The sequence below is a fragment of the Aphelocoma coerulescens genome, chromosome 1A (assembly GCF_041296385.1).
Source record: "Aphelocoma coerulescens isolate FSJ_1873_10779 chromosome 1A, UR_Acoe_1.0, whole genome shotgun sequence".
Classification (NCBI taxonomy): Eukaryota; Metazoa; Chordata; class Aves; order Passeriformes; family Corvidae; genus Aphelocoma; species Aphelocoma coerulescens.
Window position 1 is genome coordinate 2046175 of NC_091014.1, and position 25192 is coordinate 2071366.

The following is a 25192-nucleotide window of genomic DNA, read 5'->3' on the forward strand; positions in this document are numbered from 1 at the left end:
TTGGCGGTTGGCGCCCCGTCCCTCAGGCAGCGGACGGGCCATGTCGGCGGCGGCCGCGGCCCGGGACGGGCTCGGGGAGGGCGCGGGCGGCGCCACGGGAGGCGGCGATGGCGGCGGGGGAGGGATCCTGAACCGCTTTGTGCAGCTGCCGGGCAGACCGCGGGCGGCGGGTGAGTGGCGGCCGGCGCCGGGGGTGACCCTAGCCCCAAGGTCCAGAAGGGGTTCGGGACCGGGGTAGCCGCGTCCCTGAGGGGTCCGAGGGGTCTGGGAGCAAACCATCCCCATAGCCGGGGCACCGGGACAGGGCCACCCCCACTTCCAAGGTCGTGAGGGATTCGGGGTCGGGGCACTGCCGTCTCCGGGAGGTCGGGGACCGGGACGCCGCCGTCCTCAAGGTCCTGAGGGGTCCTGGACCGGGCACCCCCATCCCGGAGGATCAGGGACTGGGACAGATCCATTTCCAAGGCTTCAAGGACTCTGTGGTTGGGTATCACCCATTCCCGCGGTGTTCGGGGCCGGGGCACCCCCATTCCTGGGAGGTCCTTAATCGGGGTATCCCGATCCCCACGCTCCAGAGACGTCTGGTCATCCATAAGGTGTCCGAGGCCGGGACACGCGTGTCCCCAAGGCCTCGAGGGGACTGGGACAGGGACACCCAAGGCCCCGAGGGGACAGATACTCTGCAGCTCGGAAAGTTGTCCCTGGCTCGGGGACATTCCCGGGGGCAGCTGTGGTACCCCAACAGACCGGGAGTAGGAGGGGTCACCCTGTCCCCAAGGCCCGGGAATGGTGTGGGGAGAGCTGGGATGTTCCCGTGCCAACGATCCCGGGACATGGAGCCTGGAATCGGGGATGAGGGCAGTTATCCTTTTACAAACGGATTTAGGACCACCCCCTCCTACAACCCGGTGGGTGGCAGCTCTTCCCTCCCCATTCCGGTATTTTCCAGGCATTGGGAGATGCTTGGATGTGCCACACAGGCTGTTCATCCCCATGGGTGTGGGGATATGGGTACCCCACATTCCCTGCTGAGGATCAGCCCCGTTTCAGTCATCCTGGGATCCTGGATAGGCCTGGGATAACCCCTGGTGATCCCTCTGCTCCACAGTCCCAGTGTATTGGGGTTTTTTTGGGAGATCCCTACAGGCCTGGGAGGGGTGATGCAGGGATGGGGAGTCCTGGCTGGGATGTGACATCAGCTTCGTCCTGTTCCCTGGGAAAAGCAGTTCTTTCCCTTTTCCACCTCCCTCCTAGCAAGCTTGGATGCTGAAGAGTCAGTCCATAGTTTCTGGATCTTTGAGTCACCCCAACAGCCCCCAGCATATTCCAGGAGTAGGCTGAGGTTATCGTGGGATCACAGGAGTGGGAAGTTCTGTGGTGCTGGGAGAGATGTGGGACACCCCATGGCCCTGTGATGTTCCCACTTGGTGTGGGGTATCCCCTTTTCCCCTTCTCTCCGTAGCTCCTCATGACCTTGAGCTGAACATCCCAGGCTCAGGAATCCTTTGGTGCCACTCAGATCCCACAGTTCGGGTGGGACCCGAAGCCCCCTCACCCCTCAGGGGTGGGAGCCTGTGCTTGGCACATCTGGAGCACCAAGGGCAGCTGGGAAAGGGCTTTCAGTCCATGTTCTCATCCCTGAAACCTGCCACGTTCTGGATCAGCCTTCCAGCCTCTTCTAGGAGCACTGGGAATTTGCTGAGTGGCTCCACACCTTCTATTTTTGGGCAAATACTCAGACATGGTTCCTTCCTTCCGTGGAGAGGTCCTTTTTTGGCAACAGGGGACCTGATTCTCTTCCCCTTCCTGAATTTTAATCATTGGCTGGAGCAGATGGGAAGCACATCCTCCTGATCCTGCGTGGATTCTGTCCTACCCTGGACTTGCACAGGATCAGATGCTGCAGCCCAGGAGGAACCACCCCTGTCCAGCTCAGCCTTGGCACTTAAATCCAGCCGAAATGAGCCCCAAACTGACTGCCAGCCCTCCTGAACACCTCCTGGATGGAAAAAATCCTGGATTGCTGGAGTTTTCTCCCCATTTGACACCTGTTGAGGTCCTATTTATAGAGCTCCAGCAGCAGCTGTTACATAACCATTGAGAGAGGAATTTCCCCCCCCTCATTCCATCTCCTCCAACCAGATTTGTTCCTTAGCTCCCAATTCTCTTCCAGAGCTTCCAGATTTGTTTTCTTAGCTCCCAGTTTTCCTCCAGACTTGTCAGGTTTCATTCCTTACCTCCCAGTTTTCCTGCAGAGTTTCCAGGTTTCTTGTCTTACCTCCCAATTCTCTTCCAGAGTTTTCAGGAGTCATTCCTTCATTTTCCACACGCTATTCCATGCTCTGGTGTTTGTAAGCTTTGGAAAGATGAAAAAAAAGTCAAATGCAGGTGGTTTGTGGTTTGTTCTTCTCCTCTTTCTGTCCACATTTTTCAATGTTTTCATCAGACTCCTGGGATTAAGGGAATTGGAACAGTCTGGACACTTAAATGGATCTTTGCCTCTCCTGGCTCAGCATTCCTGCTCTTGCCTTCAGCTGTAATTTTCCCAGTCACAGCAGGGTTTGAGATTTTTTTTTTATGGAGAGGTTTAGTTTTTAATATATATTTTTAAAAATAGAGCAGAAATTCCAAATAGCCCAAACCCCTTCATGTCATGGAGGGGTTTGTGTTCGTGTGATTCCTTAATTAATGGGATAACATTCCAGGGACCTGCACAGGCTGGAGGAGTGGGCAGGCAAGTGTGAAGTGTAACAAAGACAAAATTCTAAGTGCAGCAGCTGGAATGACATCCCAAGAGTCCAGCACAGGCTGGGATCTGTGTGGTTTGGGAGCAGCCTCACTGAGAGGAAACCAGGGGGAAGGCAAATCAGGTCCTGGGCTGCATCCCCAGGGACACTGGGAGGGAGAGATGGGATCATCCTGCTCTACCCAGCGCCCCTGGAATTCTGTGTCCGGTTCTGGTCTCCACAAGTCAAGAAAGACACAGCCAGGCTGGAGAGGATCCAGAGGAGATGGTCCAAAGGGAACCTGCCCTGTGAGGAAAGGCTGAAGGATTCAGGTCTCATCTCCCTGGAAAACCAGAGCAGCTGTGGCTGCCCCTGGATCCCTGGCAGTGTCCAAGGCCAGGTTGGACGGGGCTTGGAGCAACCTGGGATAGTGGGAGGTGTCCCTGCCCATGGCAGGGGATGAAGTGGGATGGGCTTTAAGGTCCCTTCCAACCCAAACCATCCTGGGATTCCATTCCATGAGAAGAGAAGGCTCAGGTGGGACCTCATTGGGGTTTTCCAGTCCTTAAAGGGTGGATACAAAGAGAGGGGAGGGTCTCTTGTCCATGGAGAAAACAAGGAGCAGTGGGGACAGGTTGCACTGGGAAGGTTCATCCCAATAGAAAAAAGACATTTTTTCCAGTGAGAACAGTAATTCCCTGGAACCACCATTCCCTGAACAGCCTTCCCCGGGGTGTGGTGGAGTCCCTGGAGGGTTTCAGGCTGTGGCTGCTCAAGGTGCTGAACAACCTCATCCCAGGTCCTTTTCCCACAGGAGATTGGACCAGATGATCTTTCCAGTTCCCTTCTAAGGCTCTCATTCTCCAGAATTCCTTTCTTTTCCCTTATGCTTTTTGGAAACGCACAACCCAAGGAACATTGGGTTTTAGTGGTGTAAAAACCTTTTAAATGTGATTGCCCAAAAGATTTTGGAAACAAAGCCTGGGAGAACCAGCCCTGTTCTGGACATCGATCCAAACCCAGGAGCTCTCCCAGCTGGATGCAAGGATGATCCATTCTGGAAACTTTGGAGATCTCAGTGATATTTGGAAATCTCTTGTCCAGTGGCCTGTGGGTTGTGTTTGGCATCCGTGGCTGGATCCTCTGGCTTCTCCCATTTTCCCTCAGCCCCTCTGAGCGTTGTTCAGGGACCCAGCCACAGCTGCTTTCCCTCTTGGGAATTTTTCAGGCGTGGGCAGCCTGCCACGGAAGGGAAGTGTGGGATCCGCAGAGGCTGAACACAGCTGGATGAACAAACAGGTTTTAAACCTCACTCTCAGCGATGCATTCCCAATCCTGCTTTTCCAAACATTCCTGAGAGGCTCCAGTTACACAAGTTCCAAACTTATTTTGTCTGGCTGTTGTGGAAAAGATGGGACTCTTTGAAGATGGGAGTCAAAGTCAATATTGACCTAAATGTCCTTCAGGATTCCTGCAGGGATCAGAAATGGAAAGGGAGAGATTGAATCCTGCTGTTGTGGATGTTGAAAAACCTGGCAGGAGGGGAAATAATACCAAAACCATCTTTAGAAAGCTTTAAAAGGCAGCGAAAAGGGCACGTGCACAGCCCTGGGATATTCACCACGGATGTGGTACTTGGGAAAGAGGAGGATCCAAAGCCACGTTGGATTTTTTGGCTTTACACCCTGTAGTTACTCTGTTTCTCGTTCCAAAAATAGAGCTTGAAATAGAAATTCTGCTGCTGGTGGTAATGCTGGTGATGTGGTGGTGTGACACACACCTCGTGGGATGGCCTTGCACTGGGATTTGTGGGGTTGAAATCACGGATTGATGGGAAGAGCCAGCATTGTTTGGGACACCCTGATAACAGGACAGGCTATTCACTGCCTGTTCCTTTTCCTGTTATCCTGACAGGAAGAGCTTTAAGATACTCAAAGTGCTGCAGATAACCCTGGGATGGATACTGGAATTAAATTAGCTTGGGGAAAAAGGGAACTGATAAAGGAGGGTAGAACTGTGGAATGCTTTGGGTGGGAAGGGGTCCCAAAGCCTTCCCAGTTCCACCCATGCCACGGGCAGGGACACCTTCCTCTGTCCCAGGGTGCTCCAAGCCCTGTCCAACCTGGCCTTGGACACTTCCAGGGATCCAGAGGCAGCCACAGCTGCTCTGGGAAGCCTGTTCAGTGCTCAATCATTCTCAAAGTAGAAGTTTTTCCTCATATCCAGCTGGAATTTCCTGTGTTTCAGTTTGTGCCCATTGTCCCTTCTCCTGTTGCTGAGCAGTCCAGCCCCATTCCTCTCCACACCCACCCTTGAGATATAAATGGATTTATTTGGGGTTTCTGACAGTCGTAAGAAAAAGGATGGTTTCAGGAGGCTCAAAACAACTCAATATTCATGGAATCATGGAATTGTTTAAACTAGAAAAAGTCTCTCAGACCATGGAGTCCAACCATTCTCAGCACTGCCAAGGCCACCACTGCCCATGTCCCCAAGTGCCACATCCACAGGGATTTGAGATCCCTCCAGGGATGGGGACTCCACCCCTGCCCTGGGCAGCTGTGCCAGTGCCTGAGCACCCTTTCCATGAAGGAATTTTCCCAATATCCAACCTGAGGCCGTTCCCTCTCTCCTGTCCCTGTTCCCTGGCAGCAGAGCCCGACCCCCCCGGCTGCCCCCTCCTGTCAGGGACTTGTGCAGAGCCACAAGGTCCCCCCGGAGCCTCCTTTGCTCCAGGGGGTTGCTGTGTCACATCTGGAAACACCTTCTTGTTTTATCCCCTGTCCTAATTACAGCTCCTGCAGGAGAGGTGTTCAATTAGGAATAGCTTGGAATTGTCAATCCAGGCCATCCAGCAGCTCCCTCAGAACTCATGGAGTGAATCACTGGTTAAAGGGGGAATTTAGCAGGGTGTTGGCAGGTCAGTGCCCAGCCAGCCAGTTTCTGTCGGATGGCTCAGCCCTTAATTAGGACTTCCCTTAATTATGTCCCTGTCATGATGGAATCAGCCTGGAATCACTGAATCCATTGGGTTGGAAAAGCCCTCCAAGGCCACCAAGCTGTGCCTGACCCCCTCCTTGTCCCCAGCCCAGAGTTCTGAGTGCCACCTCCAGGAATTCCTTGGACACCTCCAGGGATGGGCACTTCAAACCTCCCTGGGCAGCCCCTGCCAAGGCCTGAGCATCCTTTCCATGAAGAAATTCCTCCTGATGTCCAATCTGAGCTTCCTCTGGCACAGCTTGAGGCTGTTTCCTCTCATCCTGTTGTTAAACTTCATCCTGATTGTGGAACTTACTCCCTGAAAGTTTTATTGTTCCCATTTTTGCCCTCAGGACTAAGGAAAAGGAGCCTCCTTGTAAATGCACTTTCCCATCCTTCCTTCCTACTTTTCTCTGGAACCTTTAACTGGGAAAACAGGTGCTCTCCAGATCATATCCATCCATTTTAAAGCCATTTTCCATAACTTTACCACCTCTTCCCCGTGGATCTGTCTTGACTTGGTACATTCCATGTCTGGCATCAAGGAATTCATAGCAGGACCTGGTGAATTCCAGCTTTTCACAGAGATGGGGCCTTGCTGTGCATCCCTGAGCCTTGGGTGTTTTGGGGTTCAGCTCTGGGGAAATGGACTTTGCTCACGACAGGTGGATGTTTAGCAAATCCCAGGATTTTCCCATCTTCCTGCACCATCTAAAAGTTGCACCTGTGGAATGGGCTCGTGGCTGGAGCAAAACCAGCTGCAAATCTCTCTTGAATTTCAGCAGGAGCTGTGAATCATCCAATGAGTCCTAATTAAATGGAAATGCAGCTCTTTAATGGAGCCATGGAATTTGTCTGCTGAAGGAACTCATCGGAATTAACTCTTGAACGGATCCAGCTTTTACAGCTCTTTTCCTTAGAAAGACAGAGCTGGGGGAATCTTTTCTGAAGACACAGTGATGAGCAAGAGTTGAAAGAGCCCTTAAAGATTATCCAGTTCCACCCCCTGCCGTGGCCAGGGACACTTTCAGGGATGTGTGATCCCTTCAATCCCTTCCTGTAGAAACTTAACTGGGATTTCTGGCAAAGTCAGGTGTCCTCCCTATTTAATTTTGGAAGGTGGATGGCAGTCAAGGCCTCCTGGGTGGTGTTTTAAAATTTATTTTCTTGGAATTCCACCTCTTACTCTTTAGTTTATTGGCTTTATATAAAACTCACCCTTATTCTCCTCTTTTCCCTGTGGAAAATTCTCATGGCAAGGGTTAGAACTAGAGGGAAATAAACCCTATATTTGATATAAATTTGAACTCCTAATTCCTTGACACCTTTTAAATTAGGACATGGAATATCCCCCTCTCCTGTGCCCCACCATCCATGTCCCCACTACAGATTTTTCCCTTAATTTAAACCCACTACAATTCCTTAACTTTCTTCCCCTCTTTTTCAGCCAGTGCTTATTAATTTTCTAAGTGGAAATTGCTGTGAGACACAATTACTCCTGGAAACAATCCAAATCTGTCAAAACTTTGTCTGAACCCTGGAGAGCAGCCTAATTTTGGACCAGAGTTGGACATGATTAAGCAAAGCTGCTTGTGCTGAGCTCAAGTTCATTATTTGCTCTGGACAAATCATTTATTTCACTTTTCCTGTAGGAAAAATGCTTCATGCCTCTTTTTTTTTCTTTTTTTTTTTTTTTTTGCAGTGTTGGATTCACTGCTGGGAATCATAACAGAAGAAAACATGCTGGGTCCTAATTAGATGCTTCCCTGGCTCCTTTTCCATCCTAAAATCCATAAAAAGTCTGTGGGAGCAGGTGGGAGGTGAAGGTCACTGATTTGTTTGGGTTTATTTTGGTCACTTGTCAGCCAAGACCTCGATTTCTGTTGTCCAAGAATATTCCTGGTTAGGTTTTCCTTGGCTGAATCCATCTTTTTATCTATCCCAGTTGAGAGCTGAACTGGAACTGCCCTCCCTTCTTTTACTTCCACTAAGTTGTAGGGAAGAGGGTGGCCAGGCAGAGGGATTCCTTTTGGGAATGGCTGCCATCTGCCTGTAGGATCTCAGCTGGATTCCCTGCTGCTGCCCAGTGCAAATGCCTTTATTTAGGAGCAGATTTTCCCTGTTCTAGCAGACCTGTGTCACTTAAATGTTTAGTGACAAAGTCTTCTTGAGATCCAAGGAACAAAAAGGGAAGACAGGGAGAGATTTTTTTTAGGAGGGAATGCAAATCCTTAGTTTTTTTCTCTGTTGGGCAGCTTTAAATACAAACGCTTGGAATTGTTTCCTGTGTGAAATTTGCCAAACAGAATGAAAGAAGAGGGATTTTATCAAACACCTCAGAAAGAGCTGCCGTGGAAAGTCTGCCACACGGTCCAGGGGTGGAGTGGACAGGAATGAGATGGTGGCACACAGATTGTCCCTTTTCCAGCTCGGAGAAGTGGATCTGGCCTTACAAAGCCATTTCCTCCCACTGCAGAGGTGCTTCCCTATGGCTTCTTGGCAAACCACCCCAATTCCTGACGCTGGGACACAACTTGAGCTCTTTTGGAGCTGTTTTCCCTTCTCCTCCTCCTGCAGGCCACCGGTGCCCCCCAGCCAGGAGCGGCCATCGCTGCGTGGCCGACAGCTCCAACCTCTACGTGTTCGGAGGGTACAATCCCGACTACGATGAGTCCGGAGGGCCAGAGAACGAGGACTACCCCCTCTTCAGGGAGCTCTGGAGGTACAACTTCGCCACAGACACCTGGCATCAGATGGGCACCGAAGGCTACATGCCCAGGGAGCTGGCCTCCATGTCACGTACGTATGGAAATCCAACTCCTTGTGTGCCTATTCCTGGAGCTATTTTAATCCTGGCTATTTTAATCCATGCAAAACCAGGCAAGAACTGGAAATCTGGATCCTGTTTTTCTAAGTAGGCCCTGAGGTTGGGTTGGGTTTGTGATTTTTCTTTCCCTTTTCACTTGGTTGAGGCAGAGGGAAAGAAAAAAATGGGAAAGCAAGAGGTATTTTCCAGGTGTTTACCTTGATGGCTGCAAGGCACCTGTGCTTTCAGCAGGAAGGTGCTTCTTGCAGACATCTCAAAGCATCCAAAAATAGGTATCTTTGTTCCCTTTTCAAGGCACACCTTTGGTTACCATGGTTTTAGTTGGGATCCTTTCTCTTTTAGAGCATCTCAAAGCCGTAAATGCGCAGAGAGGATTGTAGGGAATTTGAACAGCACTGAGCACTGCTGTCTCCAGAGCATGGAAACATGGAATGGTTTGGGTTGGAAGGGAGCTTAAAGATCATCCAGTTCCACGCCATGGGCAGGGACACCTTCACTAAAGGAGGTTGCTCCAAGCCCAGTTCCAGCTTGGAACAGCCTGGAAAAATCGTTCTGTTCTGCTGATCTCACAGCAATGAGTGTCCCTGTTTTTTCTCTCTCTCCCAGTTGTTTTACATGGCAACAACCTCCTGGTTTTTGGGGGCACTGGGATCCCCTTTGGAGAGAGCAATGGGAACGACGTCCACGTGTGCAACGTCAAGTACAAGAGATGGGCTCTGCTCAGCTGCCGCGGCAAGAAACCCAACCGCATCTACGGCCAGGTAGGGAGCACAAGGAAGCCCTGAGTGCCTCAGAAAGGGGCCAGAGCACCAAAATCTCTTCCCTGCTCCTCACCAGAGTTGTTCTCTCTGTATAAAAGCACAAGGAAAAGCAGGTCTCCTTTCTTAAAGAAATAAAGCAGCCTTGGTTCTTGGAGATTTCAAAGGAAAGGAGGTTTTCTCCTAGTTAGAAAGGCCAGAATTTGTTCACTAAATGCCTGGTGCAGCTGAATGAAAAAAAATCTGGTTTAAGGAGTGGTTGGGAGTCAAAAACCTTCAAAACCCGAAACTCAAAATGAAAATTTGTAGGGTTTCTTTATATTAGAATAACACCTTTTAAGACTTTCCATAATGTGGATGAACAGGGTGGACAAAGAAAGGGATTCACGCTCAGAGCAGGACTGACCCTTTTTGCTGGTGCACATCTGCTTTGGAAGAGCAGGAATTCCCTCTTTTCCAGCCCCAGGTGTCCCAAGTCCTTTCTAACTGGTTTCTCTGCCAGGCCATGGCCATCATCAATGGGTGTCTCTACGTGTTTGGAGGAACAACTGGGTACATCTACAGCACTGACCTCCACAAGCTGGACCTCAACACTCGGGAATGGACCCAGCTGAAGCCAAACAATATGTCCTGTGACATGCCAGAGGAGAGGTGAGCACCTGGGCAGCCTCAGGGAGCTTTTTTTGGGAGGCAGGCAATGGGAAGCTTTGGGAAACCTTGCTCAGGTTGGCATTCCCAGCCCTCCTTTGCCTGGGATCGCTGTGGCATTGGAAGGAAGGATTTTGTTCACTCTCATCCATGGTTTGGTGTCCAGCTGACAACAGGATTGGGAATGCAAGAATCTCAGACTGGTTTGGGTGGGGAGGAACCTTGAAGCAAATCCAACTCCACCCTCTGCCATGGGCAGGGACACCTCCCACTATCCCAGGTTGCTCCAAGCCCCGTCCAACCTGGCCTTGGACACTGTCAGGGACCATCTTAGAAGGGGCTGGAATATTAATGGCTGTCCTGGTGTTCCATAATCATTGCACTTAATTAATTAATAATTGCTCTGCAATCAGAAAATGCCTTTCAAACTTCTGGTGTGCTGCTTGGAGGGCTCAGGAAAATTTCCACATCTCCTGAATGTTCCCACCCTGAGGGACTGATGCAGCATAGCCAGGGTTGGGAGTTTCTGCTCAAATCCCTGGAATTTGGTGGTGTTTTCCAGAAGGTTTTTTGTTGTTGTTAATTGTGCTGCTGGATGTTCTTTGCTCCTTCAGGTACAGACATGAAATTGCTCACGATGGTCAGCGGATTTATATCCTGGGAGGTGGAACTTCCTGGACAGCTTATTCCTTGGATAAGGTGAGGTGTTTGGGATCTTGCATAGGGGATTTTCCACACTGAGGTATAACCAGCACAGCCTCTTCATCTGGCTTTGCCTGGAGAGCCTGGTAAAAAAAAAAAAAAACAGATAACTGGGAGCAGATTGTTCTCCTATTTCTGTAAAACCTGGATTTGCCACAGAATGTCCTGGTGATGAATCTGTGGACATTTTAAATAGTGCTCTGCTTCCAAAAAAAGTGGGATCTGCAGCACTTAATGTGACATTTTATCTCTCCATTGTTCCATTTCTTTTCTCCCTACATGCAGTAGGAGAAAGGTATTTCTAAATCCTTCTGAGAACTCAAGGGTGTGGATTTTAATTGGTCCAGCTCTTTTAAAAAGCAATACTCTTTTCTTTTCAGCTGTAGGGCTGAAATAGCAAAGCTGGGATGGAGCTTGGAAGGTGATTTTAGACCTGCTTAGTCACTGGCTGGGATCAGCTATTTTTGGGTTTACACTTAATGAAAGAAAAGGGGTTATTTATAGTGGGTCAGAGCCTGTGGCTGCCTCATCCTGGTGCTGGCAGAGCCAGGAGGATCTCATGGCTCCTCTTTTTCCCTCCAGATCCACGCCTACAACCTGGAAACCAACACCTGGGAGGAGATCACCACAAAACCTCACGAGAAAGTCGGTGAGTTTGGAATTTCCCATCTTTCCCTGTAAACCAGTGGCCAAGGTGCTTGGAGGTGCAGTTTTCTTGTTCAAGATGTGACTTAATGCTGGCTTTGAGATCCTGCTTGTGCTTCAGCATTGGGGATTAACCCATCCAAGGGAATTTGGCAGTCTGGCTTCCTTCCCTCCCTGCCTGGGGAAGGTGACAGTGCCTGGATCTGCTCCCAAAGGATCCAGATCATCTCTGCTCCCTTTGAGGCCCTGGGCTTTCCCTGGAATCTCACAACTGCTTTTAACCAAGCCAGATTTGAGGTTCTGGGGAACAAGATTCCAGCACATTTCTTCCTTCCTTGGAGAGGAATTAGGAATCAAACCTGAAACAGCTGCTTAAAATTACAGCTTTTATACCTGGGATTGCAGGAAAGCGGAACCTCTTAAAAAATAAACTCCATGATTAAATGTTGAGACAAAATCACTACTTGTACAAGCACTTTAAAGCAACTACTGTTGTTATATATTTTTAAATTTATTCTCCCCAGGCTTCCCAGCAGCCAGAAGATGCCACAGCTGTGTCCAGATAAAAAATGGTAAGATTTGCCTCTGGAAAATGGGTGTATCTTGTACAACCACACAGTGGAGAGCTGGAGAGAGCTGCAGGGAACATGCAGCTTTTCTGGAAGAGGATTTTTTCCTCACTGACAGGCCTTAAGCTGCCCAGCTGGCACCACTCTTTCTTCTGCACTGAAAAAACAGTTACAATCTTGATCCCTCTTTTCCAAACTCTGCAGGTCAGTGCTGAGTGCTCTCTGTTGAAGGGTGGAGTGAAATGCTGGGTTGTATTTCCTAGGGGTGTTAACTGTGCCAGTAGAAGTAAGGCAGGAGCTGGGAGATGCTTCCAGTCCCCTTCACCAGCAGGATTTGGCAGCCTCTGAGTTGGGACCTTGGGCAAATCTGGGAGCAAGGCAGGACTGGGAGCTGGAGCTGCTCCCCGTGGATTTAAAATCCCTGAAATCTGAACAAACCCAGATGTCTGGGAAGTCAGGCTGGCTACAAAAAGAGGGAATGCACTCCTGCTTCCAATGGCCCTGAGTCTGCCATGGTGGGGTTGGGATAGTGGGCAGGCTGGGAAGTGGGACATGAGCCAGAAATCCACCCTGATCCCCCAGTGTGGGCAGCAGGGGAGGGGGGATCCTGCCCCTGTGCCCCTCAGGTGAGACCCCACCTGCAGAGCTGCCCCAGCCCTGGGGACACAGCAGCAGGACCTGGAGCTGCTGGAGAGAGTCCAGAGAGGCCCCGGAGCTGCTCCAGGGCTGGAGCCCCTCTGCTCTGGAGCCAGGCTGGGAGAGCTGGGAATGTTCCCCTGGAGAAGGGAAGGATCCAGGGAGAGCTGAGAGCCCCTTGCAGGGCCTAAAGGGGCTCCAGGAGAGCTGCAGAGGGACTGGGGCCAAGGGCTGGAGGGACAGGAGCCAGGGAATGGCTTCCCAGTGCCAGAGGGCAGGGCTGGATGGGAGACTGGGAATTGGGAATTGCTGGCTGGGAGGGTGGGCAGGCCCTGGCACAGGGTGCCCAGAGCAGCTGGGGCTGCCCCTGGATCCCTGGCAGTGGCCAAGGAAAGGCTGGACATTGGGGCTTGGAGCAACTTGAGATAGTGGGAGGTGTCCCTGCCCATTGGGTTGAAACTGGATGGGCTTTGAGGTCCCTTCCCACCCAAGCCATCCTGGGATTCTCTAAGTGGCCTCTGCCTGTGCTGGGACTGATTTGGGAGATCCTGAGAGCTTGTGTTGAGGTAGAACAATTACTGATCCCAAAGCTCTGCTGGGAAGGTGATCCCTGACCTCTCTCACCACGTGTCCCACGGTTGCTGGCAGGGGCGTGGCTGGGCCTGGCACTCCCCACGTCTCCTCTCTTGCAGATGTGTTCGTTTGCGGAGGCTACAACGGAGAGGTGATTCTGGGAGATGTTTGGAAGCTGAACCTCCAAACTTTCCAGTGGGTCAAGCTCCCAGCTGCGATGCCAGAGCCTGTGTACTTCCACTGTGCTGCTGTCACCCCAGTAAGTGACTCATTTTGTTCCTCTGGAGCTGGGATTTTTCATCCAAGCACTCTGACGTTGGTGTGGGCTGCAAATAGAGCTCGTGTTCCCAAGCAAGGGACCTCCACTGGATGCAGCATCTTTTGGGAGGCTTTTACTCCTGCTGCTGTTTGAAGAGTGGTGCCACACCGTGGATTTTGCTTCCTGAAAGAAATGATGCAGAATTTTAGCTTTCAAACTCCCATGTGGGAACAGCAGTTCTTGATGGTAGAAGGAAAAAAGAAATGAGGAGTAAAAGGATTTTATCCTACTGAGAAGAGCCTGAGGTGAAGGATTAGATGAGCCTGTTTCCAGCCCTTTGGAGACCACTAAGGAGTGTTGGTATTGCCAGAGCTTTTGGCCAGAAGTAGAAGCCTGGAGACCTGGGGTTGATAATTAACAGGCAGCAAGAAATGCCTTTGGCTGTGCCTTCACCTCCTCATCTCCTGAGGGCAGAGATCACATTCCTTGGTGTCACTTAGTTTGGAGACTGTTATAAATGCAGCTTTTCCTGGGAAGCCTGATAAAGGTGTTTCCCAGGCAGCTCAGTGACTGCCTGGACAGCAGGAATGCCCTGTCTTTGCCAGCATATGGAGAAAAAACACCCACTCAGCAGCTGAGTTTTTCCCCATCTCTCTGTGTTCCTGTCATCCCTGCAGCAGGGTTGTGCTGAGCCAAGGGAATGCAGGATGTCTGTGTGAAGTGGGTGTAGTTTAAAAAAACATTATTTTTAGCTGAAACATGAGTGTGGCTCTGTACTACTTTATTAACAGTTTGCCACACTCCTAAAATGGATTTCTTGGGATAGAAATCACCTAAAATTCAGGGCAGAGCACTCTGAGGTGCTGGATATATGGTTTAGGATGAGACATGGCCCCTCCAGCAGCAATTCCTCCCTTGATCCCAGAGCCAGTGGCTCAGGCAGTGCCACCTCTGCTGCAGGAGCCTCAGCAGCTGGGCCTGGGGCCAGCCCAGTCCTGCTGTTCCTGGCTGTGTAACTCCTGTCCCCCTTTCCCCACCTAGGCTGGCTGCATGTACGTCCACGGAGGAGTGGTCAACATCCACGAAAACAAACGGACTGGTTCCCTGTTCAAAATGTGGCTGGTGGTGCCCAGCCTGCTGGAACTGTGCTGGGAGAAGCTCCTGGAATCTTTCCCTCAGCTAGCAACTCTCTCCAGATCCCAGCTTTTGCACCTTGGACTGACGCAGGGACTTGTTGAGCGACTAAAATGAGAACATCTCCCACTTCTGGCCAAGACTCACCACGTTGAAGAATTCCCCCTCCCACCCCCTATTTATGGATTCCATGGATTGTCTTGCTAAGAACATGGAGGAAACCTGCTCAAGGCCTTACTCAGCAAAGACATCGATGCCTTTAGAGACACTGTTACTTTTAGTCATTGAAAAAAATCCCCTTTTTATTTATGGAGCTCTAAATTACACCATTAATCAAAAAGTATTTTCTGAGCCTAAGCAGCCCCCCGTCAACCTGTCATCAGCACATGCTTGCAGATTAATTGGGGAGCTTAATGAGTTACTGAATGTCTGAGCCTGTGTGTACACATGGCACCTTCACCTTGGTATTTTCACCCTTGCATCCGACGAGGAGCATTAGATGCAGAGCAGCCATGAACCTGTTCTTTTGCTTTGGATAACCCATCCCTCCCATCCAGCTGAGCTCCACCTCTCCAAGCCCACCGATTCCTCCAGCCTCGCATGTGTTCCTTGGGCATGTTCCCATCCCTGAGCTTCCGGAGACGGCTGGAACGTCGCCCGGGGCGGCGAGCAAAGCTTGGCCCGTGCAGCTTCCCTGGTGCAGTGTCTGTGTTCTCCCCTTTTCATATTGAAAGGTTTGCTTGGAAGACTGGGAAGAAGTTGCCACTTAAGGGACTACTGTGTAGTTTACTGGGGGTGGGGAGGGAAAAGGTTTCCCTGAGGCTTTTTTAACCTTTTCTGCTCACTTTGCACCCAGAACAAGCTACAGCAAAAACTCACCCTGTGGATTTCAGAGCTCTCTTAACCTGCTCAACCAAGTCCTGGTTATCAGCATTTCCCAGCTTTTGGTTTTCCTTCCTCCCACACTTCCCAAATTGGCCTTTTTTTTGTTGCTTCCTGTTCCCCTGAGGGTGGGAGATATGATTTAAAGCCAGTTTGAGGGGTGGCTTTGTGGATCGCTCAGCCCAGGAAATACAGCATCCAAAAAAGGGGAAAGGGAACATCTCTCCCTCCTGCTGGGAACAGCCATTGTCTCTGCACAGGAAGGATAGGAAGGAGTGTCTCTGGTCCTCTTGTGCTCTCTGCACTGAATTTAAGTGGCCACTGAACTCTGAGCAGCTCCAGGCAGGAGGTTTGTGCAAAATCCTTTTCAGTTGGAGCCCATTTTTAAGTGCCTTTTGTTTTTAAAATCAGCTTGTCCCAATGCTTTCCTCTTCATCAAAGGCAGATGTTACACTCTGGAATTTTAGTTACTTTTTAAGAGATTGCATTTATGTTTAAATAAACCATAGCATTTGTCTTCATGTTGTTAATCCAAAGGCACTGCCTGCTGGAGTCACTGCACCCCCCTCCCCTTAGGGAACCCAGCCCTTGTCCCAAAATTAAGCTTCCCCTGGTCTTGGGAATAGATGCTCCTCGTTCTCCAGCCTCAGGTGCTGCCTTTTTTCCCCCCAAGGCTCAGAACAACAAAGGCTCTGGGCATCACAGCTGAGGCTTTTTCAGGTGCTGGGACCACAGGAACTGGTGGGAGCTGCTTGGAGCTCTGGTGTCTCCATCTCCTGCACTGCACCTTTGCAGGAATTGTGCATTTCAACCCCTTCCCAGCCTCCCTGGCTGCTGAATCCAGACCATGCTGGCAGCTGTGGGCTGGGGAGGAGTTCCCTGCTCTGCCTTGTAGTGACCTGCAGGGCCATTTCTCCAGCTCCTTCCATCCCAAACTCTGAGGCTGAATATCCACACTTCCATCTTTGCCTCCTGGGACCTTTGTCCTGGAGCAGCCTGGTCACCCCTGTGCTGGCTTTTCTCTTACCTGCTTTAAAGAGCATCTCCCCTCATCCCCAAGGAGCCATCCAAGCCTGGATCTCTGAGCAAGCTCATTCCTTAGGTTTTCTTTACTCTGGAAATCTCTGGAGCTTTCTTGGAGGTCGTCACAAAGCTTCTCTCGACGATTTTGGAGCAGTCTTGGGAACCTGGAGAGGTCTCAGCTGGCTGAAAGCTGGTCCCAATTTTCAAGGGATGACCCTGGAAACCACAGGGCTGCCAGTCTCACTTCAGTGCCTGGTAAAATCCTGGAAAAGATTGTTCTGGGAGGTATTGAAGAATCCCCAGAGGACAATGCAGACATTGGTCACAGCCAGCATGGCTTCAGGAGAGGGTAGTCCTGCCTAATTTCCTTCTACAACAGCATAACCTGGAAAGCCAGGAGATGGAATCTTCAGCAAAGGGCATCCAGGACACACTGGGAAAGGAGAGGCTGGGGGGCAGCTGTGGGAAGGGACCTGGGGGTGCTGGTTGATGGAAAGTTGGATCTGAGTCAGCTCTGAGTGCCCTGGAGCCAGGAGGGACATCCCTGTCCTGGGGACATCAGGGGCAGCAGCCAAGGGAGGGGATTGTCCTGCTCTGTCAGGCACTGCCCAGGCTCCCCAGGGAATGGGCACGGCCCCAAGGCTGCCCAAGCTCCAGGAGCATTTGGATGGCTCTCCCAGGCACAGGGTGGGGTTGTTGGGGTGTCCTGGGCAGGGCCAGGAGCTGGATTTGATCCTTGTGGATCCCTCCACCTCCAGCCTGCAGGAGCTGGGGAAGCATCACCAAGAAAACCACAAAGGTCCAGGGCCTTCACTTTTGCTGATAAAAGCAATACAAACATCACCCACTGATGGATTTCCAGGGGCTTTTCCCATTCCATAACCTCCAGTGGCTGCTGCATGAGGGGCACAAGATCTTGGAGGCTGTTCTTCCTAAAAAAGTGACGTGGTTTGAGCACTTGAGCTCACACCTCCTGCTGAGGGGTGGCTTTAATTGCTGCTGGGCTACTGCCTGTGGATAAAAACTTTTAATTATAATTCCCTAAGGGAGAGGGAAAGGATCCAGCATCGGCAGCAGCTGATGGGGAGGGGATAAGAGCATCCACAATGCTGCCTGGGATGGGGACAGGATGTAAGGAGACAGGGAAAGGCAGCTCAGAACAGAGAATTCCCAGGCATGCCTCACCCCAGGAGAGATGGTTTTGGTTTAACCTCAGTAAGATGATGGCACTGAGTAGGTTCTACAACTTCTGCTCTCCCATCCCATCCCTTCTCCATCCTTCCCTGTCCTGCCATCAGCAACTCCAGCTGCTCACCTGGGAATGCTCCCAAATGTCCCAGACTAATGACAGCAGGATTGTCCGTGCTAGGAAAACAAAAAGGCTTAAATAAAGCAGCTTCATTAATCCCTAACGAGCTGCTGCCTTCCCTGGAGAGGAGGGCGATCCCAGGCTGCTTCCTGCCTCACTCTGGGCTGTCCATCCTTTCAGAGTCCAACATTCCTGTGACAGCACTCCCTGGTTTTTATGCTGAAGTACATCCCAATGAGCAAGGGATAGGAAAGAGGCACCAGGGCCTCCTTGCCCATGTTAATAGATCTGTCTGTTTTGCTTTGGGGTTTTTGTTTTTAAAGATGATAATCCAAGCCCTAACTCTGTCCTCTCACCACACCCACCAGCATTTCCCTGTGCAGAGGAAGATGTCCCCAGCCTGTCACACCCTGTGGACAACACCAGGAGCATCCCTAACCCTTCTCAGGAGCCTGGTAAAGACCTTGAAGCCAGGAGGACCCAGGACAGTCAGACAAGATCAGGCTGGAAATGAGCTGGAGCTTTGGGAGGGTCATGGAGAAAGCTGGAGCCCACAGCCATGCCACTGGCTCTGTCCCTGGGATGAGGTGACAGAGGACAGGGAATGGTGGCCACAGAGGGGCCCAGGGCAGTAACCAAGGCTCACTTAAGGAGAAACAAACTTGTTTCTGATTTGTACAAAACTGCTTTAATGACAAAACAGCTGAAAATACCTTTGGGTGCATTTCTGGTGCCATCAAACATCCTTGTGCAATTCCCAGGCCCGAGTCCCTCCCAGGCCCAGGAGGGTGAGGGACTTCTCAGGCACCTTCTCCCAGTGCAACACATCCCCAGGGAGGGGTCTGTCCTCAAGACATACAGAAATCCCCTTCAAGACCCTCCAGGAAGGATAATTTTCCTTCCAGCCACTCAGGTGTGGGCTAGAGATCCCTCTGTGACACGTTCTGGCTTTAAGGCTCCTCGTTTCAGGAGCAATTCCATTGCATCCACCCTTCCCATCCCTGAAGCCCCACAGGGGAAGCCCAGCAGCAGCAGGAGCTTCAGGAAACGGCGCTTCCAGACCGGAGCCAGCCCGGCCGAGTCCCTGAGACACTGGAAAAGGTCTTGACGGGTGATGATCCCAACGAGGGGGTTGGAGAAAGGAGAATCCAAACCTCAGCAGCCGCTGGGCGAGGGGGCGAAGAAATACACAGCCAGGAGGATGAAGTAAACCATCACCAGCACTGTGCCTGGGGCGGACAGAGAGGGGTGGAAGGAGTTACTCCCTGGAGCAAGGAGGGATGTGGGTTTAAGACCTGGTGTGGTCTGGATTAGCCCCCCGTAGAGGGCTTTAGTGGTTCTCTACAAAATGTCCATTAAAAGGAGTTTCAATCCTTTTAAAGGGGGAAATGGAAGTAATCCCCCTTGGACCTGCTGTAGGGGAACAGCCCCAAGTTGGTCAACCAAGACCCCAGGATTGCTCAGGGCACCACGGCCAAGAGCCCTAACAAGCAGATAACCCCAGGGTTGGACCCAGGAGCCCCCCATCCCGGGGAATATAGGGATACTCCAAGTCCCACAGCAGCCCTATGGGGGGTGGCCACCTTGGAAATAGTCACATTTGCCATCCATGAAGATGTAGTTCATGAGCACCACGCTGAACATGCTGGCGTAGACATGGAGGTCGCTGAAGACGAGCGTGAAGTTGGTCGGCTGCGAGGGAGAGGATTTGGGGTTTATGGCCAACCAGGACAACCCTGCTCTGACTCTGGGGACTTACATGTCACCCCTTAAACCCTCTCTGCCACACGTCCCCAGGGTGGGGACAGCACCAGCAGACAACTGACCCCACTTCCCCCACACTGAGCAGAGGGGAGACACTGGGAAGGGCAGCTGTGTCCTTTGCATGTCCCACCGTGGCCCCAGCCCTGGTGCAGGAGGTCCCCCAGGGCTGTGCTGGGGCTACTCACGTAGAAGATGGTGAAGAGCACCAGGATGGGGATCTGGAGCATGCAGACCTGCACCGCGATGCAGTTCCCAATCTCGATGCTGGGGAGGAAGAACAACTTAGGAACTGCCAAGCACCAGGTCTCCAGCAGCCCTTGGGGTGACAAAATCCCAAACCACAAAGCCCATCCCAGCTCTGACACCATTTTTTGGGTGACTAATTCCCCTTGAGGACAAGCTGACAGGAGTCTGACCCACCAGTGGTGGGGCAGCCCATCGTGGGCACCAAGGCACAGTGATGGGACTGGCACAGGGACCACCCCAAAACTCATCCTTGGAGCCATCTCACCTCAAGCTCAGGTTGTTCTGCAGGGCAAACTGGATGCCATTGACAATCTCTGGCAGCTCGGGCACCATCGCCAGCACGGTGACACCAATGAAGTACTGCAGGGAAGAGGTGACATCAGCCTGGCCCTGACCACATCCAAGCCCTGGCCAACCCTGCAGAGCATCTCAGCATCTTTCCCCCACTGCTTTTGGGGCTCCAACTGCAGCCAGGGCAGGTCCCCATCCCTGGAGGGCACATTTTGGTCCTTGGGGACACCCAGACCTGGCTCACCTGCGAGATGGTGGAGTTGGTGAGGATGGGGCTGATGTGCTCCGTGGCCAGGTCCGCACAGGCCGACATGCACAGGGTGGAGAGCAGGAGGATGACCAGGGCCCGCCAGCGGGACCAGTGGACCACGGCGCTGTGGTGGTGGCCAGGCACTGGGGAGAGAGCAGAGACGTGTGGGACACCCCAGAGCAGTGACAAGAGTTGGCCCCACAGCCAGGACATTTGGGGACACTCACTGTGACAGTCGCTGACGTGGATGTCGTAGATGTGTGTGTGGGTTTTGAGGGTGAAGAAGAGCCCAATGAGGTAGGCAGCAGGGAGCAGGATGGACACTGTGTACACCAGGGGTCTGTGGGACACAGGTGACACTGTCGGTGCCACCGGGCTCTGGCATGGAGACCCAGGGGACATCCCCCGGGGATGGAGGAAGTGGGGCACAGGATCATTGGGGTGGAGAGGGGGCCCAGGAGGGATGCAGGAACATGACTGAACCCAGGAGGTGCCACCCCGATGTGGGGACAGCCCTGTCCCCACCACAGTGGGCACTCACTGGACGTGGCTGTAGTAGAGGGTGCCGTTGTTGTCCATCTGCAGAGAGAGCACCTGTCAACAGGGATACAGGGAACAGCCCCATGGCCACCACCCAGCATGAGAGCCAGGGGGGCTCAGAGCATCCCCGACCCCAAATTCCCCGTTGGGGGTCCAGGTCCCCACTCACCAGGTCGAAGTGACAGTTGTGGCAGAGGTAGTGGCCCAGAGGGTTCTGGGTGACGTTGTGGCACTCGCCACAGACCAGCTTCCCATACACCTTGGAGAAGAGCGTCGGGGCAAAGACGCCTGCAGGGACAGGACGTGGGGTGGGCACCCACCCTGCTGGGACCCCCCCAAACCTGGGGACACCCCTGTCCCCAACTCACCTCCCACAGAGAGGAAGAGCAGGGCCGAGCTGACGCCCGCAGAGCGGCTGTTGAACCGCTGCTCCTGGTGCCGGATGCCCCCGATCACCATGCACAGACCCTTGGGGATGGAGAAAACCCCCAGAAAAATCCCCATCAGCGCTTTGCTCACAGCACTCTCCCAGCTCACAATGCCACCCCCATCTCACCGGGACAAAGAGGACACAGCCCACCAGCGTCCCTGTCAACGCTGACTTGACCACCTCGGCGTAGCAGCGGTTGCCCTCACGCGAGCCCTTGATGAGGGCGGTGATGTAGAAGGTGAGCTCGGTGATGGAGCCGAACGTGGCGTTCACCACCGCCCCCACCGCAAAGTTGCTCTGGGCTGAGATGCTGGAAAGGAGGAAAACCATGTCAGCAGGGCTGGAGTGTCCCCACTTTGCCACCAAGTGTCCCCTGTCACCGCTCACCTGGCGATGGCCATCCCGATGTAGTAGGAGAGGGGCATGATGGAGAGCAGGGCCAAGGTGAACTTGACGGCGGAGCCGGTCAGGTGGTTGGGGCTGTCTGCATAGCCCAGCACCAGCGTCACCAGCACCAGGGGCAGCAGGTCTGGGGCAGCCAGTCAAGGACACAACAGAGGTGGGGTGGGATTTAGGGTCACTCCCCACCCTTCCCACTCCAGCTCCTAGAAGGATACTGACGGCAAAGACGTTGATGCCATCCACGGCGTATTTGTAGTAGTAGGGGTTGGCAGCACGGTAGCAGCAGAGAATCACCTCCCCCTCCAGAGGCACCTCTGTCTGCAGAGGGACAAGAGGGTCACCCCTCACCCCAAAATCCCCCCTGGAGCAGGGTGTGGGACCCTCACCCTGCCCAGAGTCACCCACCATCTTCAGGCGCCGGATGAGCACCCGCTCTGGGGGCAGCAGCAGGACACGGGAGGTGGCGCGGGCGCTCAGCTTGGCCACGGGGATGAGGACGATGAGGAGCCATGCAGTGACACACACGAGCCCATGGGCCAGCACCAGCACCGGGTAGCCCAGGCACAGCCACACCACGGTGCTGGCACGGTGCTGTGAACGAGAGGCCACCTTCAGGGATTGACCCCCCAAAACACTGACCTCAGAGGAGGGGAGGTGCCCTTGGGCACCTTCCCCACCACCCTGGGGGCTCTGGGGGTGGTGTCACCGTGTCCAGCATGGGACTCACCCAGTATCCAGTGCCCGCCCAGCACTGTGGGTGCCAGCAGTGGGATGTGGGACCCCCGAGCAGGGCTGAGCTCTCCCCCACGCCAGCCTTGCACGCCTGGTGGGATTTGGGGACCTGGGGAGAGGGGGGATGTCAGGGTGTGCATAGGGCACCCCAACCTCCCCGCCCCAGGGATTCCCAAGGAACTCTTACCTCCACTTTCTGGATCACTTTGCCAAAGGGCCAGAGGAAATACCCAGCCAGGTCCCAGCAGAGCCGCCCTGTGAGGACACGACCATCAGTGTCCCCTCCAGCTCCAGGGACACTCCATGGAGAAGGGACTCAGGAGTCCCAACACCCATCGGTGCTGTTTTGAGCTCATCCAGCCCTCACATGGGGGTCCCAAATTTGGGACTCACCATAAGGACCCCCTATGACAGTGATGAACATCACGGCAGCCACAAGGACGTAGAGAAGCGAGAGCCACCAGCCAAAGAGCAACAGGTAAAGGACATTCCCACACGTCAGCGTGGACCCTGTGGGAGGGAAGGCACCCGGTGGGACCATTATCACCTGTAGCTGCCTAAATCCACACTGCCACCACCCAGGGTTGTCCCCAAGGCCACCCACCTCCAGAGCCTCGGATGACATTGAGGTCAGAGTAGAGCTCCTTAACGATCTCTGATCGGTCCTCCCAGGGCCGTGCCGTCACATGGCTCTTCCATTTCTTGAAGCCAAACTGCAGAGAGAGGGGTTTTCTTGGGATGAGTGAAGAGGGAGAATAATAAAACCCATTACAGCCCTCCAGGAGGACCCATGGGTGCCCCCACCCACCTTGTAGTTGTTGGAGAGTTTGTTGGCCTCCACGGCGTTCTCGGCCGTCAGGGTGGTTTTCACCACGCAGCTCTCACACACCTCCTCTGAGTGCTGCTGGTAGCAGGACGGGGCGGACATGGCTGTGGGTGACACCCAGGGTCACAGTGGGTGTGGAACCCCCCAGTGCCTCATATCCAGCCCATCCCACAGCCAACCTACCTGGGGGGACACGGGGACGGTGCAGGTGGCAGCCCAGCTCCCCCAGGTCACCCTGCACGTTGTAGATGGCAGCGCAGTGCCGGTCGCAGAGGGAGCCCCGGCGGGGGCCGTCGCTGTCACCGCGGGAATCCGGGCCCTTGGGAATATCTGCGGGAGCTGTTGGAGTCACACTGGGGCCATGTCCCCATGCCCTGCCCGGGCTCAGCAGCGCACGACAGCCAAGTGCTGCTGTGCTGGGGTGTCACCTGGGTCCCCAAACCCCACAGGGGAGACACAGAGCTCCCAGGGTCCTACCCAGGGGATCTTTGGGAGCGGGGAGCCCACCAGTGCCCGGGACACAGGGGGGAAATTCCGCTCGGCGCCCGGTGCGTGACTCGGGAGGGGTGACCCAGTGGTGCCCGAGGAAGGGGGACCCCCTTTGGTGCCCGCCCGACCCCGGAGACCCGCCCCCCAGCTCACCCGGCGTGTCCTGCGCGCAGCAGCGGCGGCGACGGCCGGGCTCAGCGTCACTGGCCATGGCGACAGCAGCAGGTCCAGAGCCGGTGGTCCCGGTCCGGCCCGGCCCGCCGGAATTTAACGGGCGGGGCCGGACATGCGCGCCCCCGGGAGCCGCCCCCATGCCAGCGGGAGGGGCCGGGCCGCCCCCGCCGCGGGTGGGATGCACCTGGTAACGGTGCGCGGGGCGGCAGGGTCGGGAATAGGGGTGTGCAGGGATGGGGATGCGCGGGGAGCACGGTGCGGGGTGGAACGGGGTGCGCAGGGATGGGGATGCGCGGGGAGCACGGTGTGGGGTGTTTCGGGGTGCAGGGATGAGAGGATGCAGAGACTGGAGTGCGCGGGGGCCACGGTGAGGGGTGGAACGGGGTGCGCAGGGATGGGGATGCGCGGGGACCACGGTGTGGGGTGGAACGGGGTGCGCAGGGATGGGGATGCGCGGGGACCACGGTGTGGGGTGGAACGGGGTGCGCAGGGATGGGGATGCGCGGGGAGCACGGTGCGCGGTGTTTCGGGGTGCAGAGAGCCCGGGGTGCAAAGCGCTGGGGTGCGCGGTCTATTGGGGTGCAGAGAGACCGGGGAGCGCGGGGTATCGGGGTACACAGGTGAGAGGGTGCAGATATTGGGGTGCGCGGGGACCAGGGTGCACAGGGATGTGGGGTGCGCGGGAATGGGGGGTGTGGTAGATCGGGGTGCCCGGGGATTGGGGTGCACGGTGTATGGGGGGTGCACAGGGATAGGAATGAACAAGATCTGGGGTGGGCCACGGGGTGCACGGGGATGTGGGGTGCAGAGGTAGGGCCTGCAGGAACAGGGGTGTGTGATGTACCGGGGTACGTGGGGAGCAGGGGCTGTGGTGTTGGGGTACACAAGGAGGGGGTGCACGGGGACCGGGGTCTGTGGTGCAGAATGTGAGCAGGGATGGGGCGCACGATGAATTGGGGTTCACACTGTGTCAGGGGGCACGAGGACTGGGGCACACAGGAATCTGGGGCCTGTACTGGGAATGGGGTGCAGAGTGTATTGGGATGTGTGATGGACTGGGGTGCAGAGGGAGCAGGGTGGATGGAGTATTAAGGTGCACAGGGACTGGGGTGTGGGATATATTGGGGTGCACAAAGAGTTTGTGGGGTTTGTGATGTACTGGGGAGCACAGGGAGCAGTGTGCCAGGTACTGCCTGGTACTGGCACAACAGGTACTGGGGTGCACAAGGACTGGGATGTGTGATGTGCTGGGGTGTGTGATGCATTGGGGTGCAATGCACAGAGTATTGGGGTACAGAGGGACGGGGATATGTGATCTTTTGGGGTGCAAAAGGATCTGGGGCTGTGTGATCTTTTGGGGTGCACAAGGATCTGGGGC

The 25192-nt window shown here is 53.9% G+C and overlaps 2 protein-coding genes across 5 annotated transcripts; one reads left to right on the plus strand and one right to left on the minus strand.

The window, feature by feature from the left end:
- The first annotated feature begins 34 nt into the window (after positions 1–34).
- KLHDC10 (kelch domain containing 10) lies at positions 35–15859 on the plus strand. 2 transcript variants are annotated; one of them, XM_069033746.1, is made up of 9 exons: positions 35–170; positions 8283–8504; positions 9139–9293; positions 9793–9941; positions 10553–10637; positions 11223–11289; positions 11810–11857; positions 13183–13322; positions 14364–15859. In XM_069033746.1, exons 1-9 carry the CDS (start codon positions 41–43, stop codon positions 14571–14573), a joined length of 1206 nt encoding a protein of 401 aa, XP_068889847.1. In that variant the 5' UTR covers positions 35–40; the 3' UTR covers positions 14574–15859. The 2 variants fall into 2 exon arrangements, with proteins under 2 accessions (XP_068889847.1, XP_068889854.1); XM_069033753.1 differs by lacking the exon at positions 35–170 and adding an exon at positions 7988–8183.
- A 2198-nt stretch (positions 15860–18057) lies between these two features.
- On the minus strand, positions 18058–23953 carry LOC138120785 (uncharacterized). 3 transcript variants are annotated; one of them, XM_069033772.1, is made up of 20 exons: positions 23794–23884; positions 23335–23481; positions 23134–23255; positions 22930–23038; positions 22719–22835; positions 22513–22580; positions 22321–22434; positions 21999–22184; positions 21809–21911; positions 21579–21720; positions 21318–21501; positions 21130–21229; positions 20931–21049; positions 20763–20815; positions 20449–20561; positions 20216–20364; positions 19946–20040; positions 19620–19698; positions 19254–19362; positions 18058–18899 (listed from the first exon to the last, which is right to left on the minus strand). In XM_069033772.1, the coding sequence occupies exons 1-20, from the start codon at positions 23849–23851 to the stop codon at positions 18826–18828; spliced, it is 2241 nt and encodes a 746-aa protein (XP_068889873.1). In that variant the 5' UTR covers positions 23852–23884; the 3' UTR covers positions 18058–18825. The 3 variants fall into 3 exon arrangements, with proteins under 3 accessions (XP_068889873.1, XP_068889874.1, XP_068889866.1); XM_069033765.1 differs by having other exon boundaries at positions 18059–18899; positions 20763–20800; positions 23794–23953; XM_069033773.1 differs by lacking the exon at positions 22719–22835.
- Between the last annotated feature and the right edge of the window lie 1239 nt (positions 23954–25192).